Here is a 24468-nt window from a genome sequence, read left to right as displayed (position 1 = left end):
GTTGGTGTGAATCTTGTATAGTAGTTGTGATGCTTTTCTGTTCCAAAGTGTTTCCCAGTGATCTCAGGGAAAGTAATTTGAAAAGGATAAGGACTTGCATTCATATTTTGGGCTGTTGGTCTGATAACATATGAATACAGAGTTGATTTTGAAGATGTATTTGGTAAGGCTTACAAGGAGAAATTAGAATCAGATACTTTTACCTGTTCTGTTACAGTCTGTTAACAGTTACTTCATTTTTTCATCTCTTGTATATTTAATAAAATGCAGATCTTGTTATAACATCACTTTATAATCATTCATTTATTTCCTGTACACAGCATAGGGGAAGCTACTGCAGCAGGGGTTTGCAGTGTGGTCCCTGCTTTGAGTATTTCTTTGTCTCTGTAACTTCATCTCTGGCTTGGCAGCATCTCCTGGAGAGGAGACGGTGAGAATCCGTAATGTTGCCAGAACACAAGCCAGAAAGCATCATAAACTCTTTCCGATCTGCTTGCTGGATTATTTTTTGAAAGCTAGCGAATGCAGCATGTATGTGTGCCTGCCTAGGGCAGGGGCTCAATTACCTGAGATTCTCTGCAGATATTAGCAGTGTCTCGTGGGGAAGCCTCATTTACTATGCAGAATAAAATCACTATGGCACTGATCATATGATTTGAAGAGTCAATCCCGAAGCAGCACTACTGAAAAGGGGAGGTGAAGCTGCATAAGACACTCTGTTCAGACAGCATGAGGCTGTGAGCAGCACACAGAATTTTATTCAGCAGGCAGGAGGAGAGCTGCTGGATTGGTCTGTTAGATGTGTAGTCGGGAAACCACAGGAAAGCTTTATTTCTGGGAAGTCTGCATTTTGTCAGGATGCACCACTGGTGTTACTAGAAAAAAAGGAAGCCCACTGCTACAGGAGATTAAAAGGTAGAGGCAGTGATAGCTACAGAAGATCACTGTGCAACTCATTTGATAACCACCTTAAATACACCCTCAAGAGTGAATTTAACTGTTGGCAAGGACTGGTTCCAACTGACTGTCTGGAAAGTATGGTGAAGAGGATGCACGTTCTGAGGAAGCGTTTCACTGACAGCAGAGCAAACTAGAGGAGAACTTCTACCTGCATTGCTGACATTTGGGAAAAATAATATAAGAAAGCATTCTGGTGCCTGGATTCTTGTATTTTTTTATTTTTTTTCTTCCTGAGTCCTGGAGAGGGATTTTGTAGTCCCCTCCCTGAGGAAAACACCAACCAGAACTCAGAATACTGCAGACTTTCCAAAGAACAGGCATGGTACAAAATGTGATTTTGGTGTTTTTCCGCAGGCGACTCAGCCAAAGACCTGCTGTTGAGGAGCTAGAAAGAAGAAATATACTTAAACGTGAGTATTTTTTTCCTGAAGTACTTTATATGTGTTTGTTGAAACCAGTGATTGCATTTCTAGAACGTATTATTTTTAATAGACAAATGCATTCACTGGGATTGTTTTCTGTACCTAAAAGTTTTGATTTTTCACATGTCCTGTGTTTCAACTACTGCAGGAATCAGAATTTACAACTTAATAACGGCATGCAATTTAGTACAGAAAAGAATGAATTGTTCAAATCTAGGCTTTCAAATAATTTTTATTCTGATTACACTGCTATCTAAGAGGGGAATACAATCTTAGTGTCACACACAGTGCAATGACAATTGGACTGACATTTTTCAAGACATGGACTGTCATGACAAACCGTACACTGAATACCACCAAGGCTAAAGTGGCATGGAGAAGGCATCCTTGCAGAGGTGTGATACTCCTGGCAAGTACATTTGCTCATGTCATTAGAGACCTTCCCAAAGACAAGTCAAAGAAAGATCATTCTGAGATATTAGAGTTATTAGAGGGAGAGCTCCAGGCCTGTTATAGATGCTGCCACAGGGGAATGTTCTCAACATCTCTCAAATAAACACAAGCCAGAAACTTGCAGCTCTATTCCTAAAGATTGGTGTTCTGACCTGGGGATCAAAGAAGTGATGAACATAATCCCTTTCCTTACAAGAGCTGGGAATCCTCTAAGTTAGGGGAAGGTATGTGAGAGCTTTGACACTGTCTTCATTATGGGTCTCAGACAGGAGAAAGGGGGAGGCCATCTCCTTGAAGGAAAAGTATATTTCTTCTGTTATTCTCATGGTCCATTTAGTGTTGAAAGACAAAAACCAGAATGATGTGAACAATAGTTTGTTTCTTATTAAACAACCATGAAACATAAAGCCACATAAGTTCATGTCATACAGGCAATGCTGTCTATGCTATTTAATTCATATTTAATTATTAATGTGATTGTCATTCACTAGGAAAAAAGTTATCTACATTTTGTTACCTAAAATTTAATGTCTCAGAATTTTCTTAGTAGTACATAGAAAAAACCTTATGCTCTTGCTATTGAAGTTCATTTCAGTTTTAACACAAAGGCATTCCACAGTCAACTTATATTTATAGGTGTTTTCAGTGCTGTTCCAATGCATCTATTGGACACAGTAAAATTCGATGTATCTAACACCTGCATAGCTGAGAAAAAGGATACATTCTTTGCAAATGTGAATGGATGAACTTGGCCTAACTTCATCTACCAGAAGAGACAAGAAAAAACAATAAACCAAGAGTCTGAAATTCTTGGGGACAGACATTCAAGAGTCAGTACCTAACATCTCTGAAATCTGTTTCTTTGGGTTTTTTCCTGGCTAAGGAATGGCTGATCTCTACTGAAAAAAATCTCTTCCTTTATGTTTACTTTTTGAAGTGTGCCCGTTACATCCTTAATCTGGGTTAAACTGACCAGCTTTAATAATAAAAAAGTTTGAATACATTCATATAATGAGCTTAGGGAGAGATAAAGCAGAAAGAAGATAAAGCAGAATTAAAGATATTTCCTGAATGCCAGATAAACATACTGGTCTAGATTTGTATCTCATTTAAAGAGCTCGCAGCATGGAGCAAATTTATTGACCTCAGTTCAGTTGCTCAGGCTTTATACAGGTTCAGCTGAGATCAGAACCACTTCTATTTTATTTACCTCTTCATTATATAAAAAGCTAGGTATCTTGTAAAGAACTAAGGTCACTACTTAGCTGTGCCAGTTGTAATCTTAAAAGTCCGGACAGATACAACAACTCTAGTCTCAGTTTTGAGTGAATTTTGAAATTAGTAAAGTCTCCTTTCATTAATAGGGGTATCGACATTCTTGTCATGGACTCTAAAAACACCTGGATTGGGTCTGCCATGCAAAGCTGTAGCAGTGTAAATGCCCTTCAGTGAAATCACTACAACCTCCTCCAGGTTGTAAGGGCTTGTTCAGTTGCATCGTAAGTTTCCTGACATCTTTGATGTTTATAATACACACTGCTAATGAAACCAATGCTGCCCTCAAAACTATTTTAAAGACTAATAATTCACATTTGTACAACTAGGTCAAAATGAGAAGCATATTGCAAGCGTTAAGTGCAACTACTCTGTTATTTTAAAACGAATCTCAGTAAGATCGGAAAAAGTGACTTCTTATCTCCCTTAGGGAGATGTTTCTAAGATAAAAGTAGTGCTTAAAAAGCAAACTTAAAGCCAACACTTTCTTACAATTCTGTTGACCTTCTAAGTCCTTTACTGTAACTATAGAAACACTGCTGGTTTACCACAATGCACGAAAAGCATATGAACTAAAATCCTGACCCAGGTGTTCATGTGTTCCCCCTGTGTTATAGCTGCCATTCACATTCAAGAAGGTAGCATCTCTGAAATCACACTGTACAAATCCCCAGTTCATTCTTAACACCAAGAACCGTTTTAGTGTCACACACAGCTAAGAGTTCCCTGAATAACTAACAGAGCAGCGAAATGAATGACAGTCCTGCACGTGTCACTTGGTAATTGGGAGCGCCTCGCTACTGAGATTCATGAAAGCAGCTTCACTAATGAATGGATCTAAGTGTAGGCAGAGTGATGGTGGTGGGATAAACCCCTCTGGTTTTTCTCTGTAACAATGCCCGAGTTTTACAATGCCCTTGCTAGCATTTCCTATCAACTCTTGTTTTATTTTTTTCTAAAATAACTATTTCTTTTATTTCTTGAAGCTGGGAATAAGCACTGAACCTGAGTGAATGTCTCATAGAAATGGGTCACCATACGTGTTTACTATATTTGGAAAGGCAATTTTTTCATCAGAAACGTGTATTTGTGGTTTTTCTTTAGGAATTCTCTCATGGCATATCACAGTCATACCTTAAAAAGGCACTACACCACAGAAAATTCTCTTATTTTAATAAAAACATAGATAGAAATACCTACTCTAAAAGGGGTGAATTAAAACTGAATGAAGCATATTAGTAACTTCTTGCAGGTACCTCTACATCTTAGGAAACACTTGACTTTTTAAAGCCTGTTCTCTTTTTAAACATTCCAGACTTAAATAGCTGCTCATACCTGACAGAGCACTGATTTTAGCTGGCCTATTCTCTTTTCTATTTGTGTGCTGTGCCACTGATTTGTACTATAGCACATTATGGCATTTTAGATTCACATTTCTACTATAGCCAGTTGTAGCTCTGCACTACTATGTTATTTTAAATAGATACTTATGATTGCATTTCAGTGTAATCTAATGAGCATAAAAATAAGGGAGAATACTACTTGATTACTAAAAATATCATTTTGGAAACTCATCTGCAGTGCTAGTGTTTTTTCGAGGCATATTAAAAATCACGTGTCTGCTTTAACACTGGGAATACCTAATGCAAGTGGGATAATAAAATTCACAGGAGTATCTAGAGAATCCCAGAATGGTTAAACCTTTTTCTCTGGGTCTTCAGCTTTGTTCAGGTCATAGGCTCACGCCTGAATTTAGTAACAGATAGTACTAGAAATAGAAACACCATTAACTCGTTTCCTAAGGCAAAGGATATATTTCACACAGTGTTACAGCACTCTAGTCTATTTTTAGACCCAGTGTGTAGGAGTTATCACGGCTTGAATGTTAATAGGCACAACACACAAAAGCAAGCTGGCTTAGGTTGGAGTGGAACGCTACAAAAGAAAATCCCGTGAGGATAAAGAGGTTCTAACGCCAGTGGCATACCCCAAACAGCAGAGAAAAAAAGCATGCAAGGCAAAGATAACTACTGTGGCAGCGTGTCCATCTAAAGACATAACCTGAGAATAAGGTTATACAGGAAAGAACAGACTTTCCATGGAGCTGCTGCAGTAAGGCTTTTCAGCGTCTAACAGCAACGAATGGCTCCAGCAATAGGAACAATAAACAATGATTGTTTACTATGGAATATTTTGATTTTCCTTTAAAGTTTTTATACAGTTGGAGAGTTGGTGTGGCTGCTGTTGTTTTCATAAATCTCCTTGGAGTTTAGAGTGGAAAAACTGACATTGGTACCTGTACATTGTCCTTACAGGGAAGTAGTTTTATGTTCTAATAGAGACCCAGAGAGATGTACTGAACTAATGAAACATACAACTAAGAACCAGCTACTAGGTGTTCCATCCTGTGATTTTTATTGCCTGGAACTTTAGAAAATACCAGCCCTCCTCATGAGGAAAGTAATCTTTTTTTCATATTCTCTACAGAACGAAATGATCAAACAGAACAGGAGGAAAGAAGAGAAATCAAACAGAGACTGACAAGAAAGGTAAAATCTTGCAATACCTTCTATTAGATTTTAGAAATTTAGCAAAGCTAATATAACACCAACCAGTCACAGAGGTCATTATTACACAAAAACTCCCTTAATATACAACCTCCTCAACAGAGTCTGAGATAGTGCTATCTAGTCATACAAAGTATAAAAATATTTACCTTATCTCAGCTACATGAGACTTAATATTTACATATAAACTTTAAATCACAAAATGGATATTTGTTTGCATAATGCATATTTTCCAACTATATTTCTAGAAAAAGACTACTTCATTATTTGTAGCAATCAGTAGCAGAGCTGAGTCCCTGCTGAGTACCAGGTGTGCTCCCACAGTAAATTTCTCTCTGCATTTAAGGTAGTCTCAGAATCAGAACTAGATCTTGTTATTGTTCTGTTCCCTACTGGAATTATAAACCAAATATCCTGATAACTTGTTAAAGCCAAATTGAAATTCTTACAATGGTTCCCATCCTGAAAACCTTACGTGGCCAATCTGCCGCTGACTAGTAGAAAACCCTACAGCATATGATATTATACACAGATCATAATAAATTCTTTAGGAGTCCTTTACATATTGTAAATGCATTTTATCCAGGTTAAAATATTTTCCTCTTTTTACCATTATAAAGCCACTGTACTGTAGCTCACAACTCCATTTAAACCATTGTTACCCTCCTAACAATCCTCTGAAGGACTGAATATTGCCCTGGAATCTCCAAGGGTTGGGTTTTTTTTCCCATACACATAAATGCACACTAAGCTAAGATGGGAAGCAGAAAATATGTCACATTTTATTGATATGTTATTAACACTGGTTTTATTTTACAAAACTATTTAATACAGCTTAACCAGAGACCTACAGTTGATGAACTAAGAGACAGAAAAATCCTGATTCGATTCAGTGATTATGTGGAAGTGGCAAAAGCACAGGACTATGACAGGCGGGCAGATAAACCGTGGACAAGACTATCAGCAGCAGATAAGGTACTGACATAATTAAAATGACATATTACTGCTTTCTGCTTGATCTATAATGAAATATCAGAAACTGCAAAGACATTTAACCTGTGGGACATTTAATCTCTGTAAATGTTACCATTATTTTTATGCTGAAACCACACTGACCAATGCATACTGTCATAAAAAATACTATTTATAAAAATGCCTATTTAGTACTATAAAGGCTTCTACCCAGCCCATCAACTGACAGGAAAAAAAAAAAAAAAAAGGCAAATACAATCTTTCTTAATGCCTTAGGGCTCCAACTAAAAAACATTTCCAGCCAAAGCAGTATTAACATTGATCCTCAGACTGGAAGTTTTGTCCCAAACATGCAGATATCCTCCACTATGTTTCTCAACATGCAAATATTTCTTTTCAGGTTTCCTTTGAATGCCAAGGAGTCACTTGATCCCACATTTTCATGAGCATAAGCAAACATTCATTTTTGTTCCATCGCATACCTGCCACAGAGCTGATTTACATTCTAATTTAACTTTCACATTTAGGTGTTTGAGTAGTAAGAAAAATAGTTCAGCATGATTCCAGATCGAACAGCTGCTGAGCAAGTTTTGAAGTTTCAGAGCTGCAGCAAGCAGAAGGAGTAGGGATGCTGAGATAATTACTGGGTAAAATGGCAAATACAGGACTGCTTTGTTCTGAGATGTTCATTCTCCATTCCAGTGTCTCCCCAGTAAAAAGTGTAATAAATAGTTATATAGAAAAGGAACAATGTATTTCTACTACAGCAGCTGTTCTCCTGAGCTCACTAAAATGGTGAATGAGCTACTATATATTAATGAATGGAATAATGATTTTGTATTTTACTTATATGTACTGGCTATGTATTAAAATAAGGCTTTTCTTAGTTGTACTGGTTTTACATTGTTAACTAGGCAGGTTTATAAGCTAAAACAAAAGTGACAGAGCTCAGCTGCATATCCTGGTGGCTTATGTCAGGAATTCAGGGGCAGGAGTTTGACCATTGAGTTTGTGACTGAAAAAGTTCTCTTTCAGAGTAGACAAATACATTATTTCCCCCCATTTTTCTTGTAATAAGCGAAATCTTTGATATAAAACGGTAACATGGGTAGAAGCTTTTTAATTTTGGATAGCTAAGCTATGAAGTACCAAACAGAGAACAATCTGTGAAAGCACCAGTATGTTCCAGTCCACTTGCAGCTGCCATTTAAACAAAAGAGTGCTCTCACTTACAGTCTTGAATTTCATTAATAAGTACCAAAACAAAACATTTTTCTTCACTTATGACTGTGCAGTCCTATGGATACAGGTGATAACACAGTCTGGACTGGTATTTGCAAGTTGTGATAAGCCAGTCTCATTTTTATTAAAAAAAATTTTCACAGATTGAAATTTCATAAAAGTCAGTTGACCTGATGATCAATTTCTGGGCAACTTCTCTTAATCTTTAATAAATTTTAACAGGAATCTTAATAAATGTGAGACAATATGCACTGTGACTTGATTCTCCTGTCAGAATTGCTTCTAGACAGAAGTGACCCTGTCAGCAATCAGTAATGAATGATAAGAAGTATCATATCACTAATCCATATAACCCAAATATTCAACATCTCTGCTGGCATAGGATGTTTTGCTATGCCCAATACTTTTTATATCTACTTTAGAAAACTCCTGTTCTGCTCTGCAAGTCTGGTATTTTACAATGTTTACAAATACAAAATTATTTGTTAACCTTCTTCTGTTTTCAATTCCCAGGCAGCAATTCGGAAAGAGCTAAATGAATACAAAAGTAATGAAATGGAAGTACATGCATCAAGCAAACATTTGACGAGGTCAGTATTCCAGCCATTAATTTCCATTGCCTGCTAAAAACCAATCTGCTTGAGTCCTGAATCTGTAGATTTTGCTCTTACATGCTGGATTGGGGAGAAGAAATATGCAAAGGAAGCTTTATTTTAAAATAAAAGTATATCTCTTCCTGTTCAGAACATGCTTTTTCTGATTTTTCCTTTTTTTTTTTTTTTTGCTTTGATTAGCATGTACTGAGAAGGCCCCAGACCTCTCCAGAACATCACTCACCTTGCATTCTTCACACCTAAGATTCAAAAGCTATGACAAAAATTAAATGTAGGGCATAACATAGAAAAAAATACGATTTTTTTAAAAGTAGATGAACAGCTTAATACACTATATAAAAGGTTTTTCAATTAAAAGTACTTGAGTGTGCAACTTTATTATTATAAACACTGCAACTTCCCTGCTAAGAAATATAAAAATCTTCACAGTGTAACAAGACATAGGTAATGCCCCAAGGAATGCATTATTCTAATAGATTCAGCCTGCAGATTTCAATATCCCTTGAATGTCGGTACAGCTGCTATCAGAAGCAGGGCAACCCCCCAAAGCACACTTAGTGGCAGTCCAGCAGAAAGGGCAGGAAAGATAACGAGTTCGGACTCTTGTCACTGAGCAGTTGGACCAGTGAGAACCCAGTCACTCTAGAGCTTCCTTCACATGCCAGCACTGAGGGCAGTTCCTATGTTTAAACGGGCACAAAAACATTCATTTCCTTCTTCTAACTAGGAAAAATTGTGAGAGAGGCTGATTCCACAGCCATTGTTACTTTGAAAAAGACCTTGTTAGTTAGAGGAAAACTTAAACAGCAATCGGTTATTTCCTACAATTTCTCTTAGATTTCTTGAGCAAGTCCAATTGCTCCTAAAACACAATTTTAGGAGTTGCTGGGAGCACAGTGTACTCTTGCCACGTCTGTAAGCATTTTCAGGTGTGCCTGCTGATAAAATAAGTTGCTTAACACTGTACTAAGGAACTTGGTGTACAGTCTCACGTTCTGGAAGGCTCACTTCAGCAGTGCCTGGACCCACGTTTCCAAGCTGATTTCTGAACTCGGAATGAATTTGAGCTTAACTGAGCTTTGGCTGTTCAACAAAAACAGGATCCAGGCAAAAACATTTGAGTCATAAATGCACTGCACATTGATATAAATGCTGTATTTCTATAATTATGTTATGGCAAGACATCACTGTACTGATAGAATGAAACATAGGGGGAAAAAAAGGGATGGCTACAGTGTAATTCTGAAAGTGAGATATACCTTCTCTAATTGAAGGTACCTGGGGAGTTTAAGTAGGTTATAATGATACATTTTGAAATTTGTTCAGGATATTAGGAGTAAATAGGCTTACAATTTACAATTAGTGCTCAAGCATTACAACAGTTGAGACTTTAACTACATACCTCAGCCAAAAGAACCAGCCTGCAGAGCAAGAGGTTATTTATTGCAGACAGACCCTAAGACTATGGTACATTAAACCAACCATATGTGTTTGTATTTTCCAAAGCATCAGCTCAACATTGCTTAACACTTACCAAATAATAAGATCATGATAAAGAATATTTCCACCAATGACCACCTGTGGCTTAATTCCTGAAATAAAAAAACCATGATCAACCTCACATCTATATTTGAATTTGTACTCCCAAATAACTGTAAACTGGTTAGACTGTGCCCTGAAGACTGTAACTGCACTACAGTCATGGTATGTGTGTGGAAATGTGAAAATTAAGAATTAACGTCACTAATATTCTTCAATATTGTTACTATACCTTAAAACAGAATTAATACTGTCAGTTTTAATTTTTTTTTTTGCTAATCAAACATAGATTTTAAAAATATTTTTAATTTCAAAGTGGTTTGAAAAAAATCTCTCTTATTTCTCCTAGATTTCACAGGCCATAGAAATTTTCTTCTGCGAAGAATCTGTCTTTACTTTTGATATTGCTGCTGAACACACATCAGGGAATACATACGTCTTTCCCTGAAGTTCAGTCCAGGATACCTTGATGTTTATGTGAAAGAAGGACTCTGCAGATGAAGTCTCTGCAGCACTTACGTACAGAAAGAACACCGGAGATGTACTTCGCTCTGAAGTCAGAAGAGTGATGGCCTGTGGAGTGGGACGATCTGCTGAAAAAGACTGAAGTAAAGCTACTTGAAAGAACCTACTACTCTCCTTTAACACTTGTTTTAAACTGTTTTGCAGTCTATCTTGGAAAAGGAGATGTTGTGCATGTACAGGCTTTACCATTCCAAGGCCTCTGACATAAATGGACATGACACACTGTCATTCAGTATTATGTTGAAAAGACATTTTGAACTTACCACAATTAGTTTGTAAAACACCTAAGTTCATGTTCTAAAAACTAATTTAATGTATTATAATTTCATTCTTTTTATATAATGTCTAACAGAATCACAGCTGCAAGCATTTTTGATTCCTGTTACTTTTGTTCTTTAATTAAATGACTACTTATTGCAGGAAATGAACATGTTTTCTAAAGCTCTTTTTTTCCCAGGGACAGTTGGGAATGGAAGAGATTACAATTATTATGCACCAGATCATATCACTTCTTTATCAACAGAGTCAGGGTTCGGGTTCAAAAGGATGATTTTAAGTAAGGATTTCCATTTTGTGGAATATCAGTGTTTTGGACTGGATCTTAACCAGCACAACATGATTGTCATTCTATACTATTGGAGGTTCTGGCCCGCTAAAGAATGACAATCAAGTTCACTGTTATTCAAAATTACCAAATTGGACAACCATAGATAAAATGTAACAATGTACTTTGATGTTTAGCAAACAAATGATTTTAATGCTTTCTTGACAGTAAAAGGAAAAAAGTTACTAAATGCTAGTAACAAAGCAAATAGAACTGGTTGAGAAAAATGTAAAGGCAGACATTTTAATAATGCTGGACATCTAGAAGTATCTGAGAATTCTGCTCAAAATACTACTAAAAGCATAAAACTTAGGAAAAAAAAATTCATTGATAGCTGGAAAGCATAGCTGACGAGACAGCAACAAAATGGCACACACACTCACAAGACAAAAATTTCCCTGCAAGAGTCTTAAATGTTATCCTTTTAGGAAGTCTTTCAATGTTGAAAATTTCAAAAAGGCGCTCTCGATCTTGTAGCTTTGTTCAGATGGTCTCCATGAAGCGTGAAAATAATAAAGAAAATAAGGTATGTAAAATTGTTTCTATAGATTACTACTAAACACCTGCAAGATGGTGAATAGAATCAACACAGTCAACGGACTAACTGCTGCTCAGTGTGGGGATGAAATAACAAAGACAGTGCTATTCTTTGGATAAACTAACATTTAAGAACAGAAGATAAGACCATAACAGCGTAAAAGTTAAACTCTGTCAGTAAGGGCAATTCTAGAAGAAACTGATGAATCGTGGGAGATGTGGTGCCCAGGACCAATAAAGCTTGCTAGCTTCCTTGTAGCTAGCTGTAATTTTGTACAACTTTTTAATGTTTGACTTATGCGACTATCAGGTGAAGACTTGAATTACCCAATTACTTGATCCAAAGATTTTTTTTCTATTTATTACAATTTTATAACTCACTGGCTTTTCACAGAAGTATGTAACATTATAACTAGGCTTTTAACATACTGTTAATTATACTTATCACTTTATTATTAATAAAATACTATTAATTCTAAACAACAATATAATGATAGTCCAGGTGTAGTATACAAAAAGGGTAAACAGAAAGGAGAGAAAATTTTTTCAAACTAAAAATAGTTCTTGAAGAACAGTAGATGACCTGCTGTTAACTACAAACTTGGCTAAAAATCCGTGAAGGCAACACTCTTATTTAGCAGCAACACCTACTTTTACTGATTATAAAAATGTGGTATCAAACACATTAAAATGATGTTGAAAAAACATAAAAACCAGGAAAATATTTTTAAGGATAACAGAGCAGCTTTTAAAATTTCAAACAATGCCTATGAGCTCTATTACAAATGCAACTTAACCGTCTTGCAGTTATGCAGCAATATGCTTCGCTTCTTCCTCTTCTCAGCTGTCCTTCCATCACAAGCGTCCCAGCCTTTTTTCTGCTTTGGTCTGGTAAGAGACAGAAAGTTTTGATTACTTCAGAGCCACACAGGATCACTGCCAGCTAGCTACTGTCAGCTTACTGGTGGGCAAGTCTATCAAGCTGTTGGAAGACTGCACACCTTCACTGGGCCATGTATCGTGCTCAGTTACAGCTGGAATTTAGGATGGCATCCGCTGAAGGCACATATAGCTTAGGGAGGCTATTCTCCTTGTGCTGCTTCTTCCCAATAGAAAAAAGAAACAGGTCTGCAGTGCCCAGTTCCTAACACTTCATTTAGGAGTCTGCTTTGCATGACCCCTGGGGTTTTGCACCTACCAACTAAAAACCAAAACCAAAAACCAACAATCACCCTATGCTGAATTTTGCCTTTGAGTATTCCCTTGTGATATGCTTCACATTTTTACATTTGTTAAATTTTATTGTAGCTGCTCAAAGGTTTTAGAAGGTATTGGGGTAGGTTAAAGACCAATAGGTGGACAGCTAAATATCATAATTCTATTTTATCATGACTCCTCACTAAAAATAGCAGTTGCATTTTTTTTTCAATATGTACTTACTGTAAGACAATAATTTGGGCCTTGCAGTACACTTTTTAAAAAACCTTTTACAGTTGAGTAACCAGTTACAGTTAAGAGAAAAATACTGTTTCATGTATTGGTAAAATTAAATTAGACCAGTGGAAAAAAAAAAAGTCTAACATCTCATGAGGTCCATCTAGTGGAGATTATAGTGATCACAGGCTCAAAAAAACCAAACCACCCACAAAAATCATCTTAGAAAAATTAGAAAAAGCATGAAATACTCTTATGTAGATAGGATGAGTGTAACAAATTATTTACTGGCAGTTCCAATATAATAATTTCCAGAGGCAACACAGCCTTGTGTATTTAAATTCAATTCATAAGAAATATATTTCATCTACAACTATTTCTGTTTACAATAAACCATTTCTTATCCATGAAGTGTAAGCACACCCATTACTCTGCATTCTTCTCTCAGTGCACACTGGATAGAAATCGATCACGTCCATTTCTGATCTAAGAAGTTGTTTTTTAAAGATGGTACGTTCAATAAACCAAAAGCAATCTTTTTCATAAAATCATAGGTTCATTTAGGTTGGTAAGAACCTAGGTCCTTTCCCAAGGCCATGCGTCCCACCTTCTGCTCAGAGTGAGGCAAACCTTGAAATTACAGTGCTCAGCGCATGCTGAGTTCAGGCTACAATCTATGAGTATGGACTTTTCTTTTTTCTTTAAGGACAATATTTTATAAACATATAGAAGTAATTTAGAAACCAGTATATTTTCCCATTTTCTTTGAGGGTCTCTGTCAAAGAGTTTCCTACCTTAACTATACCTTCAAATCCAATTTAAATCATGCCATTTTTCTCTCTGAAATTAAACCTTAGGAAACTGTTACTCTCAGAAATAATGAAAGATAAATCAAAGCTATATGAAGTACCTGTAAGACAGACAGATTGCATGGGCAAGCCAACAAAGAGTTAATAAAAGGAAACTGGTTAAGCATCACCAAAGATGCAGCTAGTGGTGAAGTTCAACAGGGACTTCTACCAGATAAGTATTTTGAAAAAAGGATTAGTGGGCTTGAAAGAAGTCAAATCAACAGGAGAACTAAGTTACAGACAACCACTTCAAATGATGAAAGCCAGCCTATTACGCTCCTTAAAAAACAGACAATAATAGCAACATGCAGAACTAACTGGAATGAAAATAAATAAGTGTTTGAGAGAGATACACTAAGTGGTTTCAGTAACATAAAAGCAGACAGTAGTGTTCTTTAATCTAAATGTAAGTAAAAGTCTCTGTGTTGATAATAAAAACAGTAGAAAGGAAACTGAGGAAAAATAGAAGAACTCAAAGGGGATGATGGAAGAAATGACAGATTTGTGTATGATGTTAAAGACAACCAAAGGACAAAATGAGGTATAATGGAACATAAAATGAGGGCTACAAAGTAATTAAGTTGTGAAGAGCCGTTATCCCCAAATTGGCTAATACAGTGTTTTGAGACCTCTGCGATCATAACATCAGCCACAGACAAGCAAGTGTCCTCCTCAGCCTTGCTGCAGAAGCTGTGGAGTTGTGTTAGTGTGGTGCTGAGTGAGCTCAGGCTCCTGAGGTGCTGAGTGTCAGCCTGGAGTCACTTCCCTGGTAAAGAGGCAGCTCAAGGTGTGGTAACATAGACAACCTCCAAAACATGCACGTTCTTTAATTTGTTCTCTATATCTTTTACTTCTTGGATCAGCTAGTAAGTTTTTAATCCCCGTTTTTCAAGAGAGCTTAAACAAAAAAATATTAAAGATGTTGTCCTGAAAAGTTTACAGTACGTACATGCAGGATTATAAATTAAAAAATATTAGAAGGCACTTAAGGAACTATAAAACAAGGTAGTTTTTTGTTTAACAGCAAATTAAGAGAAAAATATTAGCTTAGAAGTCGCACATCAAAAATATTCAGAAGAAACCTTCTAGCTAATACAGGGCAACAAAGGAGATGTGTAAATTACAATTCACTGGTCATTTTCTTTGGAAATCTTTTGAAATTTAAGTATATGGAACAGGTTGTATTAGTATGTAGGATGTGTTTCAGAGCTATCGATAGCAGACCCTCTTGCTATCTGTCTTACACGAAATACTCACCCAGTAGTAACTTTTATTTGACTAACGTGCAAATATGTATTGCTGATTTAAAGCAAAATAGCAATGACACCATTTTGTAAAAAATGAAACAAAACAGACAATATATTTTTCTTGAAATATTTAATACAAATATTTGCAACATAGTTCAACCACAAGTGTTCAGAGATTTGTTTTCTCTTAGAAACTCCTACTTAGGTCTAACACCACAGACAAATAGGACTGAGATCAAAACATGCGATTTGATTCCTAAATAATTTTAAATTTCCAGTATTCTGGATCAGACAAAATGGGTATTCTGTACACAAAGACCCCAAAACACAGATTCAAAGTGAAATTTGAAGTGAAAGTCTGTTAAATAGCTTTTAAAAATTGTTGAAGACTTCTTAAAAAATAGCATGCCCATGGCAGGGGGGTTGGAACTAAAGGATCTTTAGGGTCCCTTCCACCCTAAACCATTCTCTGTTTCTATAAGCTAAAAATTAAAAAAAAATTACATATTGCATTTCAGCAGATTCAATAAAATAATTCCAAATTTCACATATAAAAGGAGAAGTCTTATCCACAAAGATTTTAAGATTATTAGGGAAAATATGCTTTCTTTACAATAGCTTCCTTGAGTTTAAAAAAAAAGTTGTCAAATTTTACATTATAAAAGACTGTTTATATTCACCTTGGATTTCAGGAAGGTATCTGAAAATATTACTTCAGAATTCTATCTTCTGTTTGAAACAGTGTCTGCAATCCTCTGCGAACGTGACACAATTCCTCTTCTTGCTGTGCAAACATTTATCACATACTTTAATTCTGGTGCAGTGTATGCTGTTTTTATCATCTCAAATATGGTACTTTTCCATGTTAACATTCAACATATAAGACTCAGAACTAAAACAGTATATCCATATCTACCTGCTGCTTTTATCACCCAGATAAGGTTTAAAGTACAAAATATCAGCGTTACTTGGATTCTGACACATTCTTATTTTTGATAGGGGACCAGAAACTACAATTTTTAGTAATTCAGTGTTCAAACAGCTACACTTAAACAACAAACAAAAATGAGGACAAGATAACTTAATTTACCATTTCTTTAAGAAGTTTCTCTTGGAGTCCTTGCATGTCTTCTTTCATCAGACGCATCTATAAAAAGATACTGAATGCATAGTCTCTGCTCACAACTGGTAACCCATTTTCAATACGACAATCACATCCCCAATGGTTTATAACAGAGATACAGATGCACATGCATCCACTTGTCTAAGGGATGTGTGTTTTAAATTTGTTCTTTCTTGGCTGATTAACACAAAGCCACAGAACACAAAACAAATCTTGCAGCAGTTTTCCAGATAATTGCACACACCTTCTAATGGGTGAACTCTAGCCCTAAAATACTGAATATTGTTACATTAAAAGATATTTTATGACAATGAAAAGCTACTAAAATACTTGTGGCTTTAATACGATGCTGAGGATGAAGACTTCCTTTGGAAAAAAGTCAATACAGATATCTGTTGGTAAAACTGAAGAATTAAAAATTATTTAAAAAAGAAAGAAACAAGAAGTTCACCATACCTCTGAAGTAAAAATATGTTCTTCATAGTCCACAGTATGGTAGATGTTCTTTTCAAATGAAGTTTTAAGAACCTGAATTCTAAAGAAAAAAAGCAGTTCAAATACCTTTGCTACATATGAACTTTCCACACATATCGTGAATACATCCCATTATTTGTAGTCTATTTGGATTTAAAAACATGTATAAATATTACCATTATTGTTACTATTGGAATAGTCCAGCAGCACATGGAGAAATTTAGATGGAGAATAATTACATTTTTCCTGTAATTTAACATTTTAATCTCATTTTCTCATCTCATCCACTATCTCTCTATTTTATGGAAGAGAGAAATTGCACAGAGAATAGTCGCTGGCCTAACTTATTCCTTAAATGAACAGAATACAAATCTTAACCTAGGATTAACGAAGCCTACTAACCTCTTTTGCTCATTTTTCATGTATGTACTAAAAGTATGTGTATGTTTTTGCCAAAAGGTCTGGAAAGAAAAATATTAATAGATGATAATCAGTAAGAGCTATTACTTTCTGAACTAAAACTGTTTGATAGTTAATATGAATAAAATAACCTAAAGCCACAGACTCAGCACAGAATGGGTATGAGTTACACAGTCACCACAAAAGCTTAAAAAAAAATTAAGCTTAGCTGGTAGGATGAACAATTTCAGGAATGCTATTTTCGTTGAACCAGTTTCACCAAAAATCTGTTCTGTGTAACAGTTTCAAAATGATCAAAAAGAATTTGCATAGCATTTTAATCAGAATTCCCATATAATTTAAGCCATGCCTTCAGAGTAAAAGAAAAAAGTTAATATAGTCTTGTGTTTGCATGAATATTCATAAATTGATTTTTTACATTACAGCAAGTAGCAGACCCAAAATGTGAACTGGCTCGTCAGAGAGCACACAGCAAATCAGGTTCAAATGCCTACATGCTAGTCCTGAAGTACAGGCCAGCTGAAAAAAAGGCTCATGAAGTGGGGTAAAGAGCCCATTAAAAGTGGTAGCAGTAGTTTATGCTAGGAAGAAAAACATATAGTGGTGATCTAGAAATTTTAAGCCAATCCTTACATTCATTATTTGAACTTTGACCCAACTTTAAGCAAAATATCAATAGAGGCTTTTTAAAATCAGAATTAATGACCTAAACTTAAAGATGATATGAATAACCTACGGATTCCATAAGAATTTGTTTTTCTCCATGATCAAGCAATTAAAATACAAACCGAGAATTCTTTTTCCATGTTTTTCAGGGACTGAGAATCTTTTTCAAAATTCTCAAGTTCCTCAAGGAGAGCAAAATGAAATTTGTCCAGCTGCCTGATCCTACCAAAACAAAATGATTTACTTTTAGAAGGTCATCATTGCATTTTAAGGGTGTTTTAAAATAAATCTTTCATTACAGACCTGCATTCATGAAGCTGGTAACTCATTTTTTTCAAATGCTCATGGGCAGCTCTTAATGATTGCTTAGTAAAATGATCCATTTTCCGTGAGCGGCTCTATGAGGATGTTTGAACATTAAATTCAGATTATTTTCACTTTAAGAAAAAAAACTATGTTTAGTACTGTAATTGCTTAGTATCATAGATAGTACTGAGCAAAATTTTTTTTTTAATTATCCCCTTGTCCTTTAAGGAAAAGCTTTCTGTTAATAAAATGTAAATAAACATGGATTTATGTTTTTGACAAAATTCTACCTAATGTAATTAGAGGTACATTATTTGAAAAACATATATCCTCAAAATAGAGAGGGAATACATGGAATGAATGAAGTGTGCTTCCAGCTCTCTTAGATGAGTAAGTGCATTATTTAGGCTCATGTTTTCCTTTTTACAAATAAATTTCATTTATGAGTTTGATAATTTGAAAAAAAACAAATGCAATACGCTCATTACTTTAGATACATAATCTTGTTTTGAAGCAACAGACAGGACAAAATAAAAAACAAACCTGAGAAAGAAAAATACTGGACAATTAGGTACATAAAGGAATTGAAAAAGGCATAAAAGGAAACTTGAATTCTGTCATTTCTTCAAGTTCTATGCATATAGGTATCTTCATGTGCATTTAAGCAAATTCTGTACATTCACACATGTATCCACACACTGACAACTAATATTGTATAGGAAATGTCTTGCCTCAATTTTCTTAGTAACTTCTTTTTGGAGCTTCTGACACACACTGATAGCTGAACAACCAGGTTCCCACATTTCTCCATCCAACAGAGATACATCATTTACGGATAAAGTAGATACGCTTTCAGACACTGAAGAGAAGTTAAAAAAGATAATGTCACAATTCAGTATTAAAAAGTATCCCGCCTGAAGTTACAACAGGGCCTAGAACAGCATTGTTACATATAGATTAATTTCACCAACTAGATGTCTGAGACCAGTTTCTATTTTCATATTAATTTTCTGACTTTTTAAATAGATACAGACTCTACATATTTAGCAGTTATTTTTATTTCTTTTTTCAAACATGTAAAATGCTTTTTAATGGATATTATCTTTTCACATTCAAACTTTAATTTGTTATGTTGTTTTAAACTTTTGCACAACAGCAGTCAACTTTCACTCCATAACCAACCTCTGTAACTAACAGAATCGTCTCTCTGAAATAATTTTCTAGGCTGTAACTTTGTTCTTCTGGTTCTTTTCTTTTCTGCCTCTTTCTTTGTTTCTACTTCATCAGAATTGCTTTCTGTATCGCTGTGGTACTTTCGTTTGAGAAGTGTCTGTATAGCTGGTCCTTTAATAAACATGAAAACTATGCTTAATTTTAGGATTATTTAGAAAAATGACATGGGAGGATAAAGAGGAGCTTATTGACCTTTTGGATCCAAACTCTAGGAGTATGTGTCTTGATCTTAAAGCTTGAGAACTATATATAAATTAATAAGCATTATATTTACAGAGGGTATGTTCAGTAGATATGAGAATTTGATGTAAGTGAACAACAGGCTTTCCATGGAACACAGAACTCTTTGACCCATGCAAACTCGCTCATTAACAAGATCCACCCTAAGCCCTCTTTTCCCAATAATACCATTGTCCCCACTTCCCCCCCACCCCAGTATAACTAGGAACACTTCTAACGCAACTAACTCTTTACAGTAGCTGCATTTTGGTGCCAAATTTTGGGTTTTTTTGGGGGTAATTAAACCAGTAGTGAAAATGAGAAAAAAAGTAAAAGTGGAATAATACTGAAAATATATAAAATAAAAAAAGATTAAAAGACTTAGGCCATATTTTTATGCCAAATAAACATTTTTCTTAAACTTTATGGAGACACATAGAAAGTTTTTTGCTTCAAATTAAGCATTTGTACCCGATTCATGTATGGGGCCACAACATTCTTCACTCCAAGACTGTACTTTACTTCCACTGGAAACAGACGATGGAGATGGTGATGCGCAATCCTAAAAGAAAAGTCATTGATTTCCTAGCTTCCAAATTATAGCACTTTTGGAAGTCTTAATTAAAAATAGACATTTATGTTGCTTTTCATTAACACACAGATGTGAACACAGCTACAGTAAGAAAAAAAAATATCACTGCATAAATGACTACTAGGTCTCACTAGATGAAAAGAAAAAACAAATTCTTAACCAAGTTACAAGTTAATGATGGCAGGAAGTCAAATAACCAATAAGGTCTAACTGTTTCTTGCAACAGGACACAAACAAAATTATTTCTTAAAGGCATCACTAGTGCTTTTTTCACCAGAAAAAGTAATTATGAGCAGTGGTTTGAAGGTACACAGCAGTTTTTATTTAGTTGCCAATGCTAAAATAGTTGCTATACTAAGCAGTACATTAATGCTAAAACTATGAGAGCACTTTTTCACCTCAAGAATTTTTCCATGCAGATGTCACAATTCTATAATTCGTGAAAAATTGCTTATTTTTTATTGGAAGTCAAGAAGAAAACATTTACTCCCTGTTATTTTTTATGATAGTAATTATAATTGATCTTGATGGGTACACATATGATAAACAATTCCCTAATTTATCTCAAATATTTAAAAATTAACTAGTAGGATTTTCCAAGCAGGTCACAAGTAAACATTATATACAGTTTTTAGCATTAAGAAAGATGCATTTCCCTTTACTTCACCATCTGTAAAGCAGACAAAATAGACAGAAAGCTGCATCTCTGTTCTGAAGAGCAAAGGATTTAGTAACATACCTCTTCTCTACTTTTGGTCATAGGTTTAGTGGTGGTATCTTGTAGTTTTCCTTTAATAGAAAGGGTGTCTGAAAAGCAGTGTCTGAAACTTGTATCTCCATTATCATCACACAGTTCAGAAACAGATCCCTTTGCACGTTTTCCACTGACAGTTTTATATGTCATTAACCTGACCTACACATTAGCAAAAAAATCATTATGGAAAGGAGATGTACAAAAGCACAAGAGCTGGCAGCTGAGTAGAACAATTGCAGTTAAACTAATTGTCGAGCAACTTCAATATTCTTACCAAAGATGCTTCAGTTAAAACTGGTGAGAAGCTTGTATTTCCAACTGTTAACTTTTTAACAGTTGTCTCATGGGGCGGACTTAGACACATACTTTGAATATCCTTTTTTTGCGGATGCAAATTACTGGGAGAGATTCCTTTCTCAAAGTTTAACGTTTCCCTTTTTTCTGGTGTTGACTCCTGAAGACCAGGTGATCTTTCACCATAAGTGTGCTCTTGAGCAACATCTCCTTCTGATATTCTTTCAGCACCTAGAAAACAGTTACTAAACTGTCAGCATGAGGAATGAATGTTAAAAAGCTAAGTTAAAGCCATATATTGCTAACTGCTCCACCTCTAGGTATTTACAAGTCTCAGATAGGTGGAATCTTACTTTCAGTGTTGGCATATGACTTGCCACACTTGCACTTTTTGCTCCCTCCTCACTATTTTAGTGGTTACCAGATTCATTCTAACACTTATATATGGCACTTCTATACAATGCTGATGTCAAATAACTGCACCAATCTATAAAAGTGTTAGTGACATATTAATATGCTTCCTTAAGTTACGTGGTACTCACTAAATTAGGGGACATATCCTATTTTAAAAGCATAAAATAAATGTAAAAATTGTACTACTGTGATAAACCTCGTTTAACTTCCAGCTTTTGATACAGTATTGCTGTAAATTATAAGTCAAAATACCTACATCTCATTGTCTCAGGAGATGCAGGACTCTCAGATGAAAGCATTTCAATTTCCTTTTGGTCTGCAGAGTTCTTTGATTTAAAAAATACTTTATGTACATAGTTAGCTACCCTCTTTGGCTCCATAGATACAATATTCTGGAGTTCCTTCTGCTGATTATCATCTTTGTTTTCCCCATTCATGTGCTTCTATTAAAACACAAAGTTTATCTAAATATTATTTGCAAACATACAGAAGTGTGTGTATATACACAAACACATACAGGTAAAAAGCATGTTATCTACATGTACCGTTGAAAAAGCACAACATCGAACAAGTACGTTTAGTATTTAAATTCCTAAGGGTATCAGGTGTTCTAATATCAATAAGCATTGAATTTGTTTAATTCAGCATCCAAATTTCTATTCTTATGAACTTCTTAATTATTGGAGGAAATTACTGATGCTTCAGGATTTAATCAATGAGGTTTGCAGACCTATAAGTGTTATGCTAAAATAATGAAAATGTTTTAGCACCCAAAGTCATTGTTTAATTTCTAAAAAACCTATTATAATATAATATTAACCGTATAATATTCAGCAAATGTATCAACATGCTTTCTATCAAGTCAGCATTTTTTACTATACACTGAAAAGGCATAGCATTATCAAAAACACATTATCTAAAAGAATAAGATTTGGCTCACTAAAAGCCTCCCATTTACAGACATTTTCAAAATATTGTTAAGCTTTTAAAATAAAGGACACAGTACTTCTTTGCAGCAGAATAAATTTCATAAATAGAAGCTGAAATACTATTATGACTGAGAAGATTATTTAGGACTGGTTTTCTTAGCAGCTAATTACTCATAATTAAGAAAAGGCACTACTAGAAATAATAAAGTTCAACTTGCTCATGTTGGGCACTTAAAATTCAAGAGCACTAGGTAGAAAGTAGACCAGAGCTTATTTTGAAAAATATGGCAGAAGTGGATTTTTAAGAATAAAGTCCAACTGCATACCTGTATTTTTGATTTCTCCTTCTTAGAGGTGCATGCTGAAGATTTTCTTTCACTCTCTGACTCTGAACTGGAAGGCTCTTTGTAATTTTTTGCTAATGCTGCTCTTCGAGGTCGTTTTTCTCTGGTGGTTTGCTCTATTGTTTCATCAGTTCTTGAATTCTGTTTTTTACATTTGTTTACCTTTGGAAGAATAAAAACATCTTCAGTTTATATCAGAATGGTTAAGAATAAATAGCAGGTAACTTGGTTTAATTACTTAAAATACATTATTTCAAAACAACTAAAAAAGTTTAACTTCACCAGAGCTCAGAGAGTCCAACCATCAGTCTAAGCATTTTGGGAAGACAATATTCACTGTAGACAGGGCACAGGGCAGTCAGGAATGTAAGAGCAAAGAGGCAAAATAAATGCCCTTTTTGAACTACAGCAAAGTTGAAGTGGGTTTCCAAAGCTTGCTTTCTGAAATATGTGCACATTTAAATTAGACTATAACTGGTTTGAAATAGTACCAAACCAAAAGCCTGCAGAGCGAGCAGGAACCAGTATCCTTGATCACCACCTCTGAACTGATTACCTTAACCACTAGACTAGAATCAGTCTTCCTTTCTGTCCCCCTTCTACATCATAACTACTGCTGCTCTCTGAACACAGCAGTCATTGTGCAGGTATAGAGCAAAGCATGTTCTCACTGGAAGTACCCCAGGGACCTGACATCAGAAGGGATGCAAAATCTAAGCCTTTCAGACTAGAAGAGATTAGAATTCCTGCCTCCTACTCCCTTGAGAAGTGCTCCATGCAAACTGAACACTTTCCTAGCTTCCTCATCTCCAGGGTCAAGTCTTTTAGTGATTTCTTGGCCTTCTCATGCTTTTCATCTAAGTCTACACAGTAATAGAACCCTGTCCCAAAGTAGGCACTTTGAACTTGCTTGGGCAAATCTGGGGAATGTCACTACTAAGAACGGACACATTGTAGTGAGTAGACAGATTCAACACTGGGCAATTGAAGCCCTCTTCAGTTTCGATTGACATGGACTAGACATCACCATCAACACATACATGTGGTGATCATATTTTCATATGCATGATTTACATCGTGTGCATGTATGTAGCTTTAAGCTATGACATTAAAGAGATTTGAATAATTATTGTACAGTCCGACAGACCAAACAGTAGTCTGGAGGGGACACGGGAAGGTTTAGGGTTTTTTTGGTGGTTTTTGTTTTTTAAACTGTGGCTTACAAACATCTACAAGCACCTTCCATCAACATGTCCATAATCACTTATAATTTATTATACTCCCAACTTTAATATGCTTACAATATTTTGCAATTTGCAATTATTATTCTTTCTTAACATCCATAACATTTTTGTTCTTGCAGTTTCACTATGTTATATATATTCATTTAAGAAAACAATCTCAAAGGTATTAAAATTCAGTTAAGCACATTAGACAAATGAAAACGCTTGCTGGAAA

At 35.3% G+C, this 24468-nt stretch overlaps 2 protein-coding genes across 2 annotated transcripts in view; one reads left to right on the top strand and one right to left on the bottom strand.

Moving 5' to 3' along the window:
• The window catches only part of PHACTR3 (phosphatase and actin regulator 3), a 51273-nt gene extending 40274 nt beyond the window's left edge, over nt 1-10999 (top strand). The window contains exons 8-12 of the mRNA XM_010082556.1: nt 1315-1370; nt 5598-5659; nt 6512-6652; nt 8405-8481; nt 10394-10999. Coding sequence (XP_010080858.1) covers nt 1315-1370; nt 5598-5659; nt 6512-6652; nt 8405-8481; nt 10394-10409 — 352 coding nt within the window. The 3' untranslated portion in view covers nt 10410-10999. The remainder of the gene's footprint in view (nt 1-1314; nt 1371-5597; nt 5660-6511; nt 6653-8404; nt 8482-10393) is intronic.
• Nucleotides 11000-15951: 4952 nt separating this feature from the next.
• Nucleotides 15952-24468, bottom strand: part of LOC104468487 (synaptonemal complex protein 2-like) — a 28515-nt gene continuing 19998 nt past the window's right edge. The window contains 13 exon segments of the mRNA XM_010082669.1: nt 15952-16026; nt 16333-16389; nt 16822-16900; nt 17242-17300; nt 18048-18147; nt 18229-18323; nt 18963-19090; nt 19414-19575; nt 20155-20245; nt 21015-21183; nt 21290-21554; nt 21994-22180; nt 22993-23172. Coding sequence (XP_010080971.1) covers nt 15952-16026; nt 16333-16389; nt 16822-16900; nt 17242-17300; nt 18048-18147; nt 18229-18323; nt 18963-19090; nt 19414-19575; nt 20155-20245; nt 21015-21183; nt 21290-21554; nt 21994-22180; nt 22993-23172 — 1647 coding nt within the window.

Source organism: Pterocles gutturalis, unplaced genomic scaffold (genome assembly GCF_000699245.1).
Source record: "Pterocles gutturalis isolate BGI_N339 unplaced genomic scaffold, ASM69924v1 scaffold6496, whole genome shotgun sequence".
NCBI classification, from domain to species: domain Eukaryota; kingdom Metazoa; phylum Chordata; class Aves; order Pterocliformes; family Pteroclidae; genus Pterocles; species Pterocles gutturalis.
This window is presented reverse-complemented; position numbering and strand designations above follow the sequence as displayed.